The sequence below is a fragment of the Phocoena phocoena genome, chromosome 4 (genome assembly GCF_963924675.1).
Source record: "Phocoena phocoena chromosome 4, mPhoPho1.1, whole genome shotgun sequence".
Classification (NCBI taxonomy): domain Eukaryota; kingdom Metazoa; phylum Chordata; class Mammalia; order Artiodactyla; family Phocoenidae; genus Phocoena; species Phocoena phocoena.
Genome location: NC_089222.1, coordinates 77,844,798 through 77,862,602, shown reverse-complemented (window position 1 = coordinate 77,862,602; position 17,805 = coordinate 77,844,798). Strand labels below are relative to the sequence as shown.

Below are 17,805 nucleotides of genomic sequence, written 5' to 3'. Positions count from 1 at the left end.
ATTTGAGTGTCTTTCTCTGTGGTTGAGATGGAACTCTTGGCTTCGCCATGCTTGCTTGTCCCAAGCCCCTCCCACAAATCAAGTAAAAATCATGGCCTAGGGACGAACCATGGTCCTATACAGACATTAAAATGAAGATTAAGAGAACAAAGGAACTTTCTAAATTGGAAAAGATGCCCTAAGCAGCAGGAGGGACCCTGCTCCTTGCCCAGTGGAGGGTCAGGTGGGAGCCACGGAGAAATTCCAGGAGCATCAGACCTTTTCCCAAGGCCTGAAATAAGGAAAGGAGTAGAAGAAAGGAGGGTCATAGTGTCCCAGGCAACTTTGATGCAGAGGGTTTGGGGAATCCCTCTGCTCAAAATCTCTGTCTCACCCGCCAGGAAGAGTTCCTAAAAGTCCCAGCCTCATTTACTTCTTTGAGGTTAGGCTTTGAAAGCCTTAATTATAATGCAGTGTCAACCAATCACACCGAAGCTGGATTCTGCTTATCCAGTTAGGAAAACAGGGACCCAGGAAACCTATGACATTGAGCGGGCAAGGTTTGATGGCAAAAGTTGAACAGGTGTGGTGGGACCCTCATAGGGGTCTGACCAGGTACCTGGGGGACCAGGACCATGGTGGGGAGGAAGGAAGAGAGTGCCTTGGTGATGGAGGCACAATGAAATCACCTTGATTGATTCTCTTTCCCCCAGATTGAGCCCAACCACTAAAACTGGAGAACTACCTCTAAAACAGAGAGACAGATAAAACCAGAAGGTGTTAAGTGAGGTGCAATAAATTGGATAATCTATAAAATTTTAAATGTGTATACTCATTAATTCTATTCATAGGAATTCATTCTGCCATTATAGTTGTACATATACAAGGATAGTCTTTGCAACACTGTTTGTAACAAAAGACTGAAAATACCCTCAAAGTCTATCATTAGGGGTTGGGTTAAATAAATGGTGGTAATTGTTAGGAAAAGAAGACAGCCACAAAGCACTCTGCAGGAAGATGGGCAAATGGACAGGCTGGTGCTGAGCAGTGTGTGCCAGTGGCCTTTTATGTTGCCTGGAATGCACACTGGGGCAAATACTAAGATCAATATTGGGTTAAAACTGAGGCCAAAGCCAGATATCACCATCTCAAAACAAAACATCTGGGATTCAGGAATTAATCTGAAATCTCACCCCAAAGAATGTAGTTATTCTTATAAGTTTGCTATTAAAATTATATTAATACTAATTAAATCAAATAATTAATATTACATAAATTTTAAATTTGACATTACAGTACAGGAAAAGTAATTGCTTGGCATAGTCAGCTGCAGTTTTGTGGTGCTAAGTAGATGCTCACTTCACTGAGAACAGCAGAGAAGCCAGACATTTTTTTGGATATTACATTTTCCTGGACTTTTTCTTTTCTCCATTCCTTTTATGTTATTTATTATGTCTAGATTAAAGGTGATTTATCATGGAAATTATACATGATTTGGTAATTTTTTCTGCCTACCTATGAAATGTTGAAGTAGAAAAACTGACATTCTTTTCTAGAAATCCATTTTCATAAGATGTGAATTCCCAAACAGAATTTATTCTTGAAAGACTCATAACCTAAATGAAATTAAATACCAAAATTAAACATAATGGTTAAAGGTTATTTTGTTTAACATAATGAATGATAGACACCAAGCCAATTGGCAAATATTAGAATTATGACTTAATCAAATCTCTATTATTCTGCCCTGTATTTTTTAAATTTTTGGCTGTGCTGGGTCTTCCTTGGGGCGCATGGGGTCTTCGTTGCGGTGCGTGGGCTTCTCTAGTTGCAGTGGCTCTCAGGCTCAGTAGTTGCAGAGCACAGGCTTAGTTGCCCCACAGCACGTGGGATCTTAGTTCCCCGACCAGGGCTCGAACCCGCGTCCCCTGCATTGGAAGGTGGGCTCTTAACCACTGGACCACCAGGGAAGTCCCTGGCCTGTATTATGTTAAATTAACTTTTTTTTTTTTTTTTTTGCGGTACGCGGGCTTCTCACTGTTGTGGCCTCTCCCGTTGCGGAGCACAGGCTCCGGACGCGCAGGCTCAGCGGCCATGGCTCACGGGCCCAGCTGCTCCGCGGCATGTGGGATCTTCCCAGACCGGGGCACAAACCCGTGTCCCCTGCATCGGCAAGCAGACTCCCAACCACTGCGCCACCAGGGAAGCCCTTAAATAAACATTTATTAGTTCACAAAGACTGTAATGTTTTCCTTAAGTTATCTAGCTAACATTCTCTCAGTATTCTTTTTAACTCTGAGTCTTGTTCCCTATTTATTTGCTATTTTAAAGGGTTTAATTGTGTTTGAACATAAAATTAGCAGCTTTCACAATCACTGTTTATTATTGGGGCATTTTACTCTTACAGTACTAAATATGTATATATAGTTCAACTGACTAATCGAATTTTAACATATGAAGCATAAAGAGATTTTTCACTTCAAGATTCATCTAGACATTTATAGTGAGTGTTATCTATTAACAATAAATCTAAATAGCATGCCCTGTGCATGTCACCAGAGTTGATGAGCTGACTGAAATACCGGTAACCTATGTAACCATGGCTGTAGCTCAGGTACAAGCTCAAGGGTGCTCTAAATGATGAAGTACACATTCAGCTGTTTATGTTACTGAACGAAGTCTGTGTGCCTGATGCACAGTGAGGGCAAACACCACCGAAGTGTTGGAGTTTGGAGCAGACAAAGGTTTATGGCAGGGCCATGCAAGGAGATGGGTGACTCATGCCTTAAAAACCCAGAACTCCACGAAAGCTTTCAGCAAAGCCCTTTTATAGGAAAGGTGAGGGAGGGGCGTGGTTAGTTGTTGCAAACTTCTTGGTGTCAGAATGTTTCTGTAAACCACCACCAAAACAAATGTTATTCTCTGTTCCGACGAGAAAGGGCAAGGTCCCAAGGCTCAACCTTCACCCTCCGAGGTCCAGGTCCTGGCTAAGAGGACGAGGTCCCTGCGGGGGCCGGCTGCCCTGCCCGGGAGCATTCATCCAGCACCCAGGCTGGGTTCTCCCACCAGTGCCCAGGCCCGGCCCACGAGGCAGATCTCAGCTGGTGGTGCCCTCAGGACCAGGTCCCCAGACCCTGCCCAGCCATCACCACTGAGGACGCCGGGCACCCAGGACCCAGCCGGCCCTCAGGCTTTTCATTTACACTGGAGAGAATCATTTGTGTAGGATCATTTGAGATCCTACACAAAATCATTTGTGAAGGAGTACATGTTGTGGCGGACACCAATCAGGCGAATTCACAGCTCACAGTCGCCCTTCTTTGAGAACAGCCCACCACAGAGACGGACCTGAAGAAACGACGGGTGACGTCCTTGCAGCCTAACCCTGACCTCTGGCCGCCTCCTAGGGGTAGACAACCGGTCTCAGCTGTGTCAATTTTTGAAACTTGAACGGAAAGACTGAAGCTGGTTGAAGCTGTTACCTTAATGGCAGTGTCCATATACTCCAGTTGCTGAGGCCTCCATGGACTGCGACCCATGGAGACTGTCACCGCTATCAGGTCGCAGAGCTGGGTCCTGGGCCTGGCCAGTGGTCGGCCGTGGCGAGGGCTCTGGTGCTCTGCGGGACACAGCCCTCAGCCTGTCCCCGGGCTCCCAGCTCACCCACCGGCCCCTAGGCCAAGGGCCCTGGGGGGCCCCAGGGAGAAGGCCGGGATCCGCCTCTCACCGCACTCTCTGCCGAGAGAGCCCTGCGAGGCTGACGGCTGGCGGAACCTGACCTCTAACTACTGCGCTAACGTCTCACCCTAACAGGCGTGCACTCCACCCCGGTTACAGTTGAACTTCCAAAAGCTGAGGCTGAAGGCCAATTCACAGATTTTGGGCTGAATAGCAAGGTCAAAGCCAAACTTTGGTGACACACAAATACACATCATATGCATGTGTATCCACTGTCCACCTCTATCCGCCTCAATGAAGGGGAACTTGGGGCCCAGGAATCAAAAATGGGAGACTCTGAGGAAGACATTTCCCCAGGTTCCTGTGTGAGGACGGTGGGTTCAGGGTGCCTGGTTTCCCCTGAAGATGACCCAGCCCTGAGTAGCACAGCCGACTCTGAGACAAGTTAGAGGTGGCAGAGACAGGGCCAGAGTAACACTGGAGCACTTGGCTAGCACCAAAGAGGAAAAAGCACCACGTACAAGAATTTTTCCCAAAGCTCTACGAATCATAGAAATTGGTAGAGACTCTGGGCCCAACCCTGACATGACATAGGCCAGAAAACTGAAATCCAGAGAGGGAAGAGATTTGCTGAGGTCACACAGCTGGTGAGCAGTAAAGCTAGAGACTGAGCCATCCTCCCACACAAAGAATAGGAAGAATGGCTACTGGAGGAAGATTGCTTGTCCAGCTGTCCAAGCAAGTTTGGTCAATATCCTCTCTCTCCAGACGATAGGCGCTAAATCAAACTAAAATTTAACTTTGAATATAGAGGCTTGAATTGTGCCGTGTGACTTTGGAACCAGGACTTGGAATCCAGCCTCTAGTCGGGGAAGCCCAGATCCTCACCCAGGTGTACTGCCTCCTGTCAAGGCCACCTGCCTGACCATGTGGGGAGATGATCTCTTTCATTGTTAGTGGGCTCCTAACCATCGATGCTTGAGGGTCATACTTAACCTGCTCAAGGACTGGGCTGTGAGACAAGGACCCTGTACTCTGGGTCCCAATAACTGTTCACTACATGGCCAGTGTCTGCCACCAGAGGGAGGAGCCCAGTTTTTGTTTCTTGTCTAAATCTCACCTGCCCTGACAGGTAGAGGGGGCCCAGCTCTATTTCCTCCTCCCAGAGAAATGAACCTCTCAACACACACTCTGTTCTTTTTCTCCCTCTAAGGCACCCCTTCCTCTGGAGTGCATGAGGCTGTATGCTCCCCTAAGTCAAGTCCCAAACCAACAGATCCCCAGCCTGGATCCTGTCTTTGTTTAGAGTAACTGACACCATGGAGCATATGCAGAAGGAGAGAACCGTGTCCCCGAAAGCCCGCATCCCTGAGATTCACGGTGGTGACAGTGAGAAAACTCACTACTTCAGTTTCATTCAAGCAAAATCCGTACAGGTTCCTTTAAAGATAAAAAAACAAAAAACCAGTAGTTCTATGTAAAAAATTCAAATATCTATGTATCAAAACGGGCATAGGATCAATTAAGGAAATATTTAAATCTCTTTTTTTTTACCAAAGGTTAATATCTTTTTACCAAAGGTTAATATCTTCTACAAAGCAATACGGAAAAGATGACCACCTAAGAGAAAAAGGACAAAATATCCTTCTTAAAAATAAGAAATGCAAATGGCCAGTATGTATATGGAGGGAAATGGTCACTCAGTAAATATTTTTAAAAGTTAAACAATTACGCTTTAAAAAATTATCAAGTTGATAACAAGCAGTTGGACTGCCTCGGTTGAACCGTCACTGACTAGCTGTGTGACTTTAGGCAAGTTATTTAAATTTATTAAACCTCAGTTTCCTCATCTGTAAAGTGGGCATGGCAATAGTACTTTCCTCTCGGGATTGTTGTGAGAACTGAGTAAGATAAATGACCAGCACTTGGTACGGTGCTTAGAGGTGACAGCACTTATCAGAGTTAGCTACTAGGATTAGAAATAATGCAATGAGAATGTGCTGCTGGTGGGTGTGTACTCCCATCAGCAAGAGATTTGGCCACAGAGGTTAAGCGCAATCGCTTCTGGGAATTTATCCTAAGGACACAGAGATAGGGATAAGAAGGTCCATAATAGCACTCTTTGGTAAAGAAAAATTTGAAACAAGTCATAGTGGTTTAGATAAATTATGATTAATTCATGTGAAGGACTGATACTTTTATGTAATAGATGGTGTGTGTGTGCATGCACACACATGTGGTGTGTATTTTGCCATGACACACATGGGTTTCCACTCCACTGATGCCATTCCGGTCAATAGTGGCTGGGCATGACCCGGGAATTCTCCATGACTGCTTGCTACAGACCTGACCAGTGCCTGACATATATGAGTGGCCCCTGTGAAAGCAGGCACCCTGGGCCCTAGAACACTCTTGAACTTCATTGGCTCTATCAGGCTCAAGGGAATCCAAAACCCCAAGATCTAACACAGGCCCCTACAGGCTCTGGATTCATGGGGTGAATAGAAACTCAGTGAGGAATCCCCAAACTGCAGAAATACTCATTATGTCCCCTGAGCTCTCACTGACTGGGCTCCACCTTGGCCTGAGGACACGGCTATTGCAGTTGAGCCAGTAAGCACAAGGGAGTCCAAGACACGAGGTCCAGGAGTGCTCCTTTCTTCCTCCTCCTCCCCTCCCCAAGATCCTCTACTTCCTCTACCACCGGGATCTCACACTTTACAGCCTGACCTACAAATAGATTTTGCTGCAAATCCTGTAATTGATCCAGCCAATTAAGTCAGGAAATTCCTCTCTAAATTTAACATGTCCATCAACCTCATCTAAAATGGTAGCACGGATGTGGTGGGCGGAGGCTTTGAGGCTATTTTGATTTAATCCAGCCAAAACTACAGAGGGCTTCCCCCACCTCACAGATTTACTCATTTCTCAGTCAATTCTGGTTTTATTAAACTCAGCAATGTAAGCACCTCATAAAATAATCTTCATCAATACTCCCCTGCTGGACTCACACATTTCCACTGTGGAAGTGTTGCCGATTTGAGCTGCTAAGGCAATGGGCAGAAATCTCCTGTTGTATTGCCTTTGGTGTACTTGTGTCCTTACTTGTGAATCTGTGATTATCCCTCTTTTCCAACAAAGGTTTAGGGCAACGTGTGTATGTGGAGATTTACTCACAAATGGCAAGTTATCCTCTATTAAAGTCAAACTCTACTGGGGTCATCTCCCCCACCCTGAGAAGACCATCTGTCACCCCAGGGCATTGCTCTAATTGACCAGACCGGGCCAAGAGGAGCCCACACACATATGCACGAAGACGACGTTACATGTGGAGACTGGATATCATCTTTAATAATGCCACAGCCCAACATCCTTTTTGTTGCGGCGGTAGATTGCGATCGTGTGTGTACATGTGTGCGTTCCTGAACAGAGGAGGGCCCAGCAGAGACTCCCACGCGGGTCTCAGCCAACAGCTCTGTTGAGCAGCAACTGGAGAGCCGTCTCCACTGGCCTCCCGCCTCCCTTCCTCCTGGGTCACCTTTCGTGCACTCTGATTGAAAGGCCGAGGAATGTGCCAGCCCAGATTAAAGGACTTCTCAGCACAGATCAGTCTCCAGCCCCCAGTCCTCACTGCCTCTGACCAGAGGGATGTCGCTGGGTAAAGCACAGACTGCTAGGCAAAGGTGGACAACCTATTCCAGCCTTGGTCCCCATGTCACACTGGGGCAGCACCACAATGACCCAGCCCTGGGCAGAGAATCCAGAACTACTGGGGTCATTTGACTAGTTTCTTTCAGAGATAATCAGGATGTAGCCCAGGCCCTTCCTGGCGCCAGCCAAAGAGGGGCAGACTCAGCCCCTGATAGCTACAAGGGCTGTCATTTCCAACCCAAACCTAAAAGCCTGCCCTCCTGCCATCTCCACTCTCCAGTTCCCTCACACGCCTAGTAGGTCCACAGCCCACACATGGCAGGAGAGATCAGCATGACGGTGGGTTCCAAGGAGGCCATGAGAGACCCGGGCTGAGCTGGAACTGCAGCCGTCTGCCAGCCTGAAGCCAGCCCTCTCCCCCATGGTCACCGCCAGCCAGAGCTCTTTGAAGCCAGATGCGACCCCACAAGGCAAGGCAGCAAGTTCTCGGCCTAGTGCAGAGGGAGAAAACCAAACTGGCTCCACCGTCCCACCTCCACCTGCTCTGTGCCTTAGGAAGGCAAGGAGCCCAAGTCCCCAGGACAGTGGCATCAGCTGTTGGGGAAGCACCGTTGTCCAGGTGAGGCCTCAGGCCGGAAGCTGTGTTTGTTCAGTGGACTCGGGTAGTAGGTGGTCGTGTACACATTGGTCTGCTGCAATGGGTAGAAGTTGGCTCTGTCATCGGGGATCAGGTTATTCTTATTCAGGGTCTGTGGGAGAAGGAAAGAACAAGAGAGGAAGGGGTGAAGGGAGAGACGGGGAAAGAGGACAGGCCAGAGCAAGGAAATCAGGAGCCAGTCAATGAGAGAACGTCTGGCTGCTGACACAGTGTTCTGCTCACCACGCCACTGCTCTCTCGCGAGTGCCAGCCTAGTTATGTCCTGCGTAGGGCCAGGACCACTGCACCCTTCACCCTGCCCTCTGCTTCTCCGAGAGGACTCCCACCTTGAATTCCATGGGTGTGTACTTCTCATTCTTAGGGGCACCCCCGCCCTTGTAATGCAGGTGGTTGGGGGTGGCGGGATGGACGAGCGTGGACTCCTGGGACTGGTGCCGGCAGTGCTGGCAGTACAGGTACACCGCCAAGGTCAGCAGCCCAGAGCCTACGAAGCAGGAGATGCCTGTGGCCACCAGGTGGAGGAGACTGAACCCTGGGAGAGGGAAGAGACAAGAGGTAAGGAAAGGGCCACTGTGAAGACCCCCAACTGCCCCCCAATAGGAGGCTCTGAGACATAAAGGGAAGGGCTTTGAAGCCAGAGTCATCAGAAACAGGAAGGCTGCGTGGCCTGTCACCAGGGGCCTGTCTCACAGGACCACCTGTGGCTTGGGTCGGAGGAGGCAGCCAGTGGTGTGGAGTTGGGTGACTCTTCTTGAATACAGACTTGACCACCACTTCTTAGCTGAGGGGCATGGATGGAATTGCCCAGACTCTCCTACACGTGGTCTAAAGCAGTGCGGGACCTCAACAAGGTTTGTGGGTCTGGAGTGAGAAGTGGAGAGACTCCAGGTTTCGGAGTAGGTGGGTCTCCTCCTTGGGAAGGGCGGGGGGCAGGGCGTGGGTCACCATGAGGTGGGGCAGGTTCCTTTTACCTCCACAGCCAGTGGCCTCATCCACACTGGAGGCAGGCAGGATCACTACAGGAAGACAAGCAAGAGTGGGTGTAAGAGGCAGGGAGGAGAGGACTTGAGTCCCTCCAGGGCGGTGTGTGTCGGTGTGTGTCTCGGAGGACCCCTGGGTCAGCGCTGACCTGTGGGACTGCACCTGGGGACCTTCATTTCCCTTGGTCTCCCCCCAGGCCCCACCTCTAAGAAAGGGAGGCCCATCCATCAAACGAGGAAGTGCAAAGGCCCAAAGTGTGTGAACCTCCCACCCCGGCATTTCATCCTGCACCCCGCAGGATACTTCAGAAGGGGAAGGAAGCTGGGGGCTCAGGGCAGGAAGGGTTGGTGTGAAGGTGCTGGCTCGAAGACCTACCGGGCATCTCCCGGTAGGGGCAGGGGCGGCTCTGGCTGCTGTTTCCAGCACAAGTGCTGGGCCCGGGGACCAGCTCCTCGCAGTACCGGCCACGGCTTTGGACTCCATCCTCCGTGCATGGACTCCACTCAGACCATGGCGACCAGCCTTCTGTGTGTTGTGGGTTGGGATGAGGTTAACCACCCAGACCCCCTTAGTGGGGATGCGCAGACTCCGCATTGCTCCCCAGGCCCTGCCAGATGCACTTAGTACCTGGGCAGGCCTGTGTGGCACACAGCGCCTCCTCCGTGTGCAGCCCGAGACAGATGTCCTCGCCCGGAGAGGGGGCGGGGCTGCTGCAGGAACGGGTGCGTTGATAGTGGCCGCCACCGCAGGAGGCTGAGCATGGGGACCAAGAGGTCCAGCAGGACCAGGCACCCCGCACTGCAAGGCGATGGGGTGGATGAAGAGGGGCTGCAGGTGCAGGCATGGCCCAAGACAGTCTTCTACCCCAACCCAGGCTAGGCCTCTCAGGGCCACACTGCCCTCAACATCCGCCCTGCCCCAGCCCTACAGTCCACTGTTAGGGCGTCCCCCTCCCCTCAGGGGTGGCAGGAGAAATGCAGGCTGCAGAGGGGACACCGAAAACCAACTCCGCCTCAAATCAAGCTCCTTGTCTAGCTAACCCATTAAAGGAGACAAAACAGCGACACGGAGGGTGAGGAAATGCCCTGGTCCCTGGGAGTAGCTGCCGTGTCCATGTTCAGGGCAGAAAATTGCTCTGGGGGCCGGCCCTGTACAAAGTTGGCAGGGAGGAGAGGTCTCCAAGCAGGAGTTAGTTGTAGCCTGGGGAGGCCTGGGAGTCTCCCCGATGGGGGTTCCCTGGGCGAGGGTTTCCCTGGGCCAAGATTCCTTAGTGGAGGGCTACCTGGACAAGCTTGGGGGTTGCAGTCCTGGTACTCGGCAGCGTCACCCACGCACGGCAGGCCCCCGTTGCGGGGCTCCGGGTTTGTGCATGTTCTCTTGCGGACGCGGAAGCCCAGCTCACAGTCTCGGGAGCAGGAGGTCCACGGGCCCCAGGCGGCCCAGCCCCCGCTCACCGTGTGCGGGGAGGTGCCCCCGCTGCGCAGGAGCTCCTCCACCAAGGCTGGGGGGATACAGGGGGGCTGGCCTCAGCCACAGAGGGCTCCCACGGCAGCCCAAAGGCCTCCCGCCTTCTTCCAAACCGCACATCCCCTCCCTGCCCCCTCCTCCCCCAGCTCTCACTCCCGGCCCCGCCCCATCGCTCTGGGCCTGGGAGGGAGGGCGGCGGGTGGGGAGACGCAGAGCTGTACCGTCCGTGTCGCAGGCTCCAGAGCCGTCCGCGGGGCAGGTTCGGGTCTCCGTCCTCCTCCGGCCAAACTGCAGCCCGTGGGGGTCGGCCAGCGGCGCGCGGCACGTGAAGCGGAAGCGCTGCTCCTGCCGCGCCCCGCCCTGGGTCACGTTCACCGGTAGCCAGGGCGTCCACGGCGTGTTGCGCCGCACTTCGGGGCAGCCTTCATGGTTGCAAGTCTTGAACTCCTTCGGGATGAGGACTGGTGCTGTTGCACAGTCTCGCAGCCCCAGGCCTGTCCCGTGCTCCGCCCCCCGCCCCTTCTCTGCACTCCGCTTGGCTCGAGGTCCAGGCATCCCGCGCCCGCCCCCGGCCCGGCCCTCACCACGCCGCAGCCCGGGCAGGAGTTGCCATTCTCACAGGCCCGACGCCGCGATTGCACACCGATCCCACAGTGGCTGCTGCACTTGCTCCAGGAGCCCCAGGATGCCCAGAAGATGGGCACCGGGCAAGGCGTGTTTTCGTTACAGAACCTGAGGGGGAGAGGGGGAGGAGTCGTTACTCTAGGGAACGGGCACCCCTTTCCCTATGAGAGGTCACTGAGATTGCGAGACTGGGAAAACAGGGTCCACTGGACCACCTGGAGAATCCAGGCCACCTTCTAGGGGGCCCGGGAAGTCGGCGACCTCGGGGCTGGCTTGTCGCAGAAACCAATAGCCACGCCCTAGCTCACCGTTCCTCCCGGCTCTTGCCCACGCAGATGCGGCCCCCGTGGCGCGGAGCAGGGTTGCTGCAACTTCGCTGGCGGACCTGGAATCCAATCCCACAAGAGGTGCTGCATAGGGCCCACGATGACCACGGTGTCCACGCCCCGTTCCTGGTGGGGCCGGAGGGGATAGAGACAAATGACCCTCTGAGCTCTAGCTTCTCAGATCTAATCACATCTGCATAGATGGATTTTGTATTGTTGCCGGAAAGTGCCATTGACAGGAGATAGTTCCTAACCAGGCCTTCTCAGGAATGACTTATTCATTCATTTGTTCACTCCTCAAACATGCTTTGAGAGCCTTCTTCCATATATCAGGCTGTGCTTAGGGTTAGAGCACAAAGATATACCCACATGGCCTCTACTCGCAGGGGAAAAGGACATATTCTCTAGAGAAGGCCTTTGCCATCTGCAACCTTTGTTTCAGCCTTGTTGGTTGGCAGACCCTGGTATTCAAACCCATGCTCTCTCCCCCGTTCTACTACTGCACATGCTTTGCTCCAACCTCAAGACACCACCCACTCTTGTCTCCTTTGCCCCTAATTTTCAAATTTTGGCACTACCAATTACTGGCTGTTTAAGGCTGGGCAAGTTACCGAAACCTTCTGTGCCTCATCATACTCTTATCTTTAAAGTAAGGATAATGATTGTATTCCTACCCCATGAGGTTGTGATGGTTAAATTAATAAATGTAGTGTATATAAAATTATTTTAAGAGTGTCAAGAATTATGGGTTATTTATTTTAATCACTTTAGGGAGTCCTCAGGTAGTAGGCAGTGTGCAAGCTCTCTCTCTCTCTCTTTCTAATATATATATAATATGATCTCATTTAACCCTCCCAACAACCTTCAGGGTGGGCACTGTAACCCTCATTTAGAGAAGCTCAGAGTGGTTAAGTAGCTACCACCATCCCATGCTGTCCCTCCTGTTTGGGACTGCAAGGCTTATTGAGGATATGATCTGGCTAGGGATAACTCCCACACCTTTTTGTATGAAGAGCACGGCAAGGCAGAAAGTTCTCTCCCACTGGAGTGGAAACTCTCCCAGGGCTCATGTTTCCTGCCTCAGACATCAGCCACCTGTCCAGTGCCCTGCACAGCCCTGAAGTGTTTTCTGTCCCTTAGTGCAAACAGCTGGCTGGGGATGCCCCATTCCATCCATCCCCCCTCCCCCATTCCAAGGCCACCGCCAGCAAGCCCTGCGTCCTCACATACCTGGAACAGTTGGCAACGTGGATGGCTGGGCCCAGGCAGTCACAGCCCCCACAGCGGGGTCGGGGGGAGTCACAGGCCCGGGCCCGACACAGGCAAGAACCTGAGTTGTCCCCATCTAAGTGCTCACACGGTTGCCATGGTGACCATGGGCCGAAGCCCCCATCCTGAGTCACATTTCGCACCTGAAGACACACACCAGGAGCAGGACCCTGTCACACAAGGCAGGGGCAGGGAAGGTACAAGGTCCCAGGGCTGTGGGGACACTGATGGAGAGTCATGGCCTGAATTCGGGGGAAGAGGTCCCTGGTGGGGGTTACAAAAGGGTTCTCACAGGACATGCTGTGATGTTCTGGGTCCAGAGGCTCATGTTGGAGCTGTCCTCAAGTGTGCTGCAACGTTGCTGCTTCCCGTCCCAGCCGCAGTACGGGTCCCGTGCCCCCAGGCATGCCCTGCCAGACAGAGGTCCAGAGACTCAAGCCCACTGGACTCCCACCATCACCTGCATCCCAAGAATACACCTGGACACTCTCCTCTGGGCACTTCTTTCATTCAGTTGTCCTCCACAATAATAACGAAGTTCACTGAGTACTTACTGTGTGCCAGGCATCGTTTTAAGCACTTTAGAAGCATGAATTAACTCAATACAACAACTCCATGAGGAAGGTACTGTTATTATCTTCACGTTACATGGGGGAAACCCAGAGCCGACCATGGACTCACACTATGGTGCTCCAGAACCCACACACTTAGCCAAGAGCTTACTGCCTTCCCTGAGTCTGGGTGCCCCACAGTCCTCATCTAGGGCCACAGATGAAGATGCGGTGAACAGAAATCCAAAGAGGTAGTTCCTCCCTGCTAGACACTATGATTATAGTGATGGAAAGGACCTTACAGATGATCTGGCCCAGTGGTTCTCAACCCTGGCTGCACGTTAGAATCACTAAAGGAGCTTCTTTAAAAAAAAAATTCCTTCATTAAAAAAAAAATAGTAGTTATTTATTTATTTGGCTGTGCCGGGTCTTAGTTGTGGCCTGCGGGATCTTTGTTACTGTGTGAGAGATCTCTGTTGCGGAATGTGGGCTCTTAGTTGAGGCATGTGGGATCCAGTTCCCTGTCCAGGGATCGAACCCAGGCCCTCTGCATTGGGAGCGCAGTCTTAACCACTGGACCACCAGGGAAGTCCCTAAAGGATCTTTTTTAAAAATACTGATACATGGGCCCACCCCAGACAAGAATTTCTGGGTGGGTGGGCTGGGGATTTAAAACCTTGAGCGGGGGGGCTTCCCTGGTGGCGCAGTGGTTGAGAATCCGCCTGCCGATGCAGGGGACACGGGTTCATGCCCCGGTCCGGGAGGATCCCACATGCCGCGGAGCGGCTGGGCCCGTGGGCCATGGCCGCTGAGCCTGCGCGTCCGGAGCCTGTGCTCCGTGACGGGAGGGGCCACGGCAGTGAGAGGCCCGCGTACCACAAAAAAAAAAAAAAAAATGCTTGAGGGTGATTCTAATGGGAGCCAGACTGAGAATCACTGGGATCCATAAAACAACCTTTTCATTGTACAATGGAAGAAACAGTCACAGAGAAGGGAACAGGCGTTTCCCCAGGATCACGCAAACTGTACGTGGCAGAGCTGAGGCTAGAACCTAGACCTCCCCACCACACTCTTCCCCTCATGCACCTGCTTCCCAGCTGGAGGCTGTGTCTTACTTCACACACTGAGTGAACGTGAGCCCCTGCCTCAAAACACAGGTGCAGGGTCAGGGGACACCTGGGCATAGTCCAGGGTCACCTGGGCATCCACATGTTTGTGCCGCTCAGTGGCAGGACCCAGAGTCCAATGCCTTGGCATCGTAAGAATGTGCTCAGGCTGGGATGAGCCAGGGGTCACATCCCAGGTCCCCATTATTCCTAGGCAGGTCTATCTCAAATGAGCCAGGAGAGGTAACGGTTCACACGCTGACGCATGTCCCAAAGCCTCCACTTCTCATAACCTAGGCTCCTCTCTTCCCTTTTTACTTCTGACTTAGTCATCGCATCCTCTACAGTTTTTAACAACAACAACAAGAGTTAAATCTCTACTGCTAAGACTCCAAGGAGGGGAAAAACAATATGGGAATTGTGGAATCAGGATTTCCTGTCCATTGCTAAGTAAACAGAACATCAGATTCTGGAGCCTGAAGGAAGTTCCTTCCAATACCCAGAGAGCCCACTGCCAACCTCAGGGGATTCACTAGGTCCCTTCTGCCTCCTTTCGCCAACTTCTGCCCTCTCTGGCCAGGCCTGGCCGCTCCACAGCAGTGGGCCTGCTGCAGAGGGTCTAGGAGAGCACTGAGAGTGACAGTGAGGCAGTAACTGGAGGTTAGAAAGCAGAAGAGGTTTGGGGTTAAGGAGGTGCTGGATGACAAAGAGGATGGGGGAGCCCATGCGATGACATGAGTCTGCAGAGGGATTTTCCTTTGGCCAAAGGGGCTAAGGCTGCCCAGGGCTAAAGGGATACACAAAGGAGTCAAGGGGCTGCCCCTTTTGGTGTCTTCAGGATAGAATCTTTCTTTTCTCTTGAAACTTCAGGCAAAGTCACCTGTCAGGTGAGTTCTTTATTTTCAGTGAGTTCAATAGACCAAAGAGAAAAGAGATTATACAGAGACCTTATAAAGAAGAGGGTGGGGCTTCCCCGGTGGCGCAGTGGTTGAGAGTCTGCCTGCCAATGCAGGGGACGCGGGTTCGAGCCCTGGTCCGGGAAGATCCCACATGCTGCGGAGCAACTAAGCCCGTGCGCTACAACTACTGAGCCTGCACTCTAGAGCCCGTGAGCCACAACTACTGAGCCCATGTGCCACAACTACTGAAACCTGCGTGCGTACAGCCCGTGCTCCGCAACAAGAGAAGCCACCGCAATGAGAAGCCTGCGCACCGCAGTGAAGAGTAGCCCCCGCTCATGACCTCCGATAAAGGAGGTGATGCGTGGGGTTTCAGTGAGTGACAGCCTCGCTGGACCCCAGTAAACATACCCTGGCCCACCTGGGAATCCAGAACACTCATCTGTTTCTCAAGACTATGTTTCCATTTTATTCTCTCGAGGACAATTTGTGTGAATTATACAACGTACGGGTGCTCGTATTTTCATTTGGGATCAATGGTTTGATTTAGGTGTGTTTCGCCAGCAAATGCATCAAACTAGACATCACAGGACTGAATACAATACACGTGCAAAAGTAGTCCCAGCATCCTGTGGTTTTGAGGTTCTGCTTACTGGCTGACATTTGGGTCAAATGTGCTGCTAGCAGATTCAGCCAATCAGAACTCAGTAAAGCCCACTCCTGAGTGTATTTCCCTCAGTTCTCAGAAATGGGCATCAAACTCTAGAAGCATTGCTATGGCACTTTATAAGCAACATAGATTAAATAGCTTAAAAAAAAACTAGCCATGACGAGTGATTAATAATAATAATACATACATACATACATATATACGATTCTATCCATCAAAAACAAATGGCTGCCAGTAGGGAGAATGCATGAGAGCAGATAATTTGAATTGATTTACACAGATAAAAACAGAAGATTCTGGAGGAATGCAATTTGCCTCATGCTACTTCCTTCATCTAGGGCCTAACCAGTTCTAGAACAGTTGTTCCCAGTCTTGACAACAAATTAGAATCTCCTGGGGATCTTTCAAAAGGCTTAAGCAAATGAAACAAAAATCCCTCCTATTTCCGGGCCTTCTGGACTGGGTTAAGCCCAGGCACCAGGGTCTTTGAAACACTCCTCAGGTGATTGCAATGAACAGCATTAGAACTGCTGTTCCAGGGTCACTTTCCTCAGGGTTCTCAAGCCAAGAGATGAAGTGCCTTGTCTTTCCAATCCATGACAGGATAAGAAAAGAGTGAAGAAAAACACAGAGTAGATGCTGGTCCCAGCCCCTCACTCAGGATCCCTTGCCCTCAGCCTCTCCTGCTCACAATTCTCCCAGAGAAGAAAGAGGAGACCAGATTCTCCATGGACACGCCTGCCCTGCCCTGCCCCAGTCCTGGCCGCCTGAGGGGACCTGCGAGACCCCCCTGGCACCAGCGCCTGAGCTCTTTTCTTGTCCACATTTGCTGCTTTTGGCCAGAGGCCACTCCAGAGCTTCCAGAGCAGGGAATGTTCTTAAGAAAATTAAAGCTCCAAGCACAGGAGAGTGAAAGTGTCTCTGACTATAGGAGTGGGTGGCAGCTTAGAGTTGCTTTCATAAAAGCAGCCGTCAGACCAATAATATATCATCATGTCTTTTTTACTGCAGTGTCTCGAGCAGCCATTACAAGAGGCAACAGGTTCATTTCATGGGCTCTAAAGCAGGACAGAGATGGATGGTGAAATGTGCAAGCAGGCGGATTCCAGCACTGCTGTAGCAAGGGTTTCACAATGGGAGCTGTCCAGGGTGGAGCTTGGGAGGAAGTGGCCATTAATTAAGATGGTAGTGGAACGGGGCCCAGACCCCCTGCCAGGGAGGGAGGTTGGGATAAGCTGGCAATAAGGGGCCCCTCCATCCAGGGCAGCATGAAAGGCGTGCTGGAAGGAGGAAGGGGGCGGTTCTTCATGCATAGAACACCTGCTCTGTAGAGCCAGTCAGCCGTTCACTCGCCCTGCTCGTCCTCCTGTGAGCACCAGTCTCTCTGGCCAGGCCAGGGTCCTGGTCGTGCCCCATGGGGCTGAGGTTTGCCTGAGTGAAAGGAGGGTGCTGGAGACAAGCCCCTGGATTCTGGACAGAGGAGGGGGCCTGAAGGGGCCTCTGCTTAACCACCCTCAGCCTCCTGCCAGCTTTGGAAGGAATGAGGATAGACGCAGGAAGTGTCTCTCATGGGACACAGTAAAACCCCGTGACAAACTGCCTCACAACAGCATACATTCTGATATAGTGTGACGGGCAGTTGGCTCCCAGACTCCCGGAGCGCACAGCTTGCTGGCAGCACGGGCTTACTCTGGTCATTTTATAACTTTGCAGTAAGGAGACCGCACATTTCAGATCCACCTATAGCTTTATGGCAGGGTTTCCACTGTACCTATCAAGGCCTCTTATCCCAAACTCAGGAAACCAAAAGTATCAGACGCCGAACTGACCTCTGTCTACCTTGCTGTTCCACCTGGCCACGTTTCGCGAACTCCCTGTCCCCTGTCTGCAGCACCACGTGAATGGGGAAACGTCCGGCATTGTCCCTCCTCTCGTTCCACTGCAGA

General features: G+C 51.7%; 1 protein-coding gene across 3 annotated transcripts in view; it reads right to left on the bottom strand.

Annotated features, from left to right (window-relative positions):
* Positions 1–7,898: 7,898 nt before the first annotated feature.
* Positions 7,899–17,805, bottom strand: part of SEMA5B (semaphorin 5B) — a 49,405-nt gene continuing 39,498 nt past the window's right edge. For 2 of the 3 annotated variants that reach the window (XM_065876066.1, XM_065876064.1), the window contains exons 11-21: positions 12,926–13,043; positions 12,595–12,776; positions 11,347–11,490; positions 10,999–11,146; positions 10,636–10,861; positions 10,230–10,448; positions 9,575–9,745; positions 9,323–9,472; positions 8,938–8,982; positions 8,293–8,498; positions 7,899–8,057 (exon numbers count right to left, since the gene is read on the bottom strand). In XM_065876066.1, the coding sequence (XP_065732138.1) occupies positions 7,899–8,057; positions 8,293–8,498; positions 8,938–8,982; positions 9,323–9,472; positions 9,575–9,745; positions 10,230–10,448; positions 10,636–10,861; positions 10,999–11,146; positions 11,347–11,490; positions 12,595–12,776; positions 12,926–13,043 (1,768 nt within the window). The remainder of the gene's footprint in view (positions 8,058–8,292; positions 8,499–8,937; positions 8,983–9,322; positions 9,473–9,574; positions 9,746–10,229; positions 10,449–10,635; positions 10,862–10,998; positions 11,147–11,346; positions 11,491–12,594; positions 12,777–12,925; positions 13,044–17,805) is intronic. The other variant, XM_065876065.1, reaches the window with a different exon arrangement.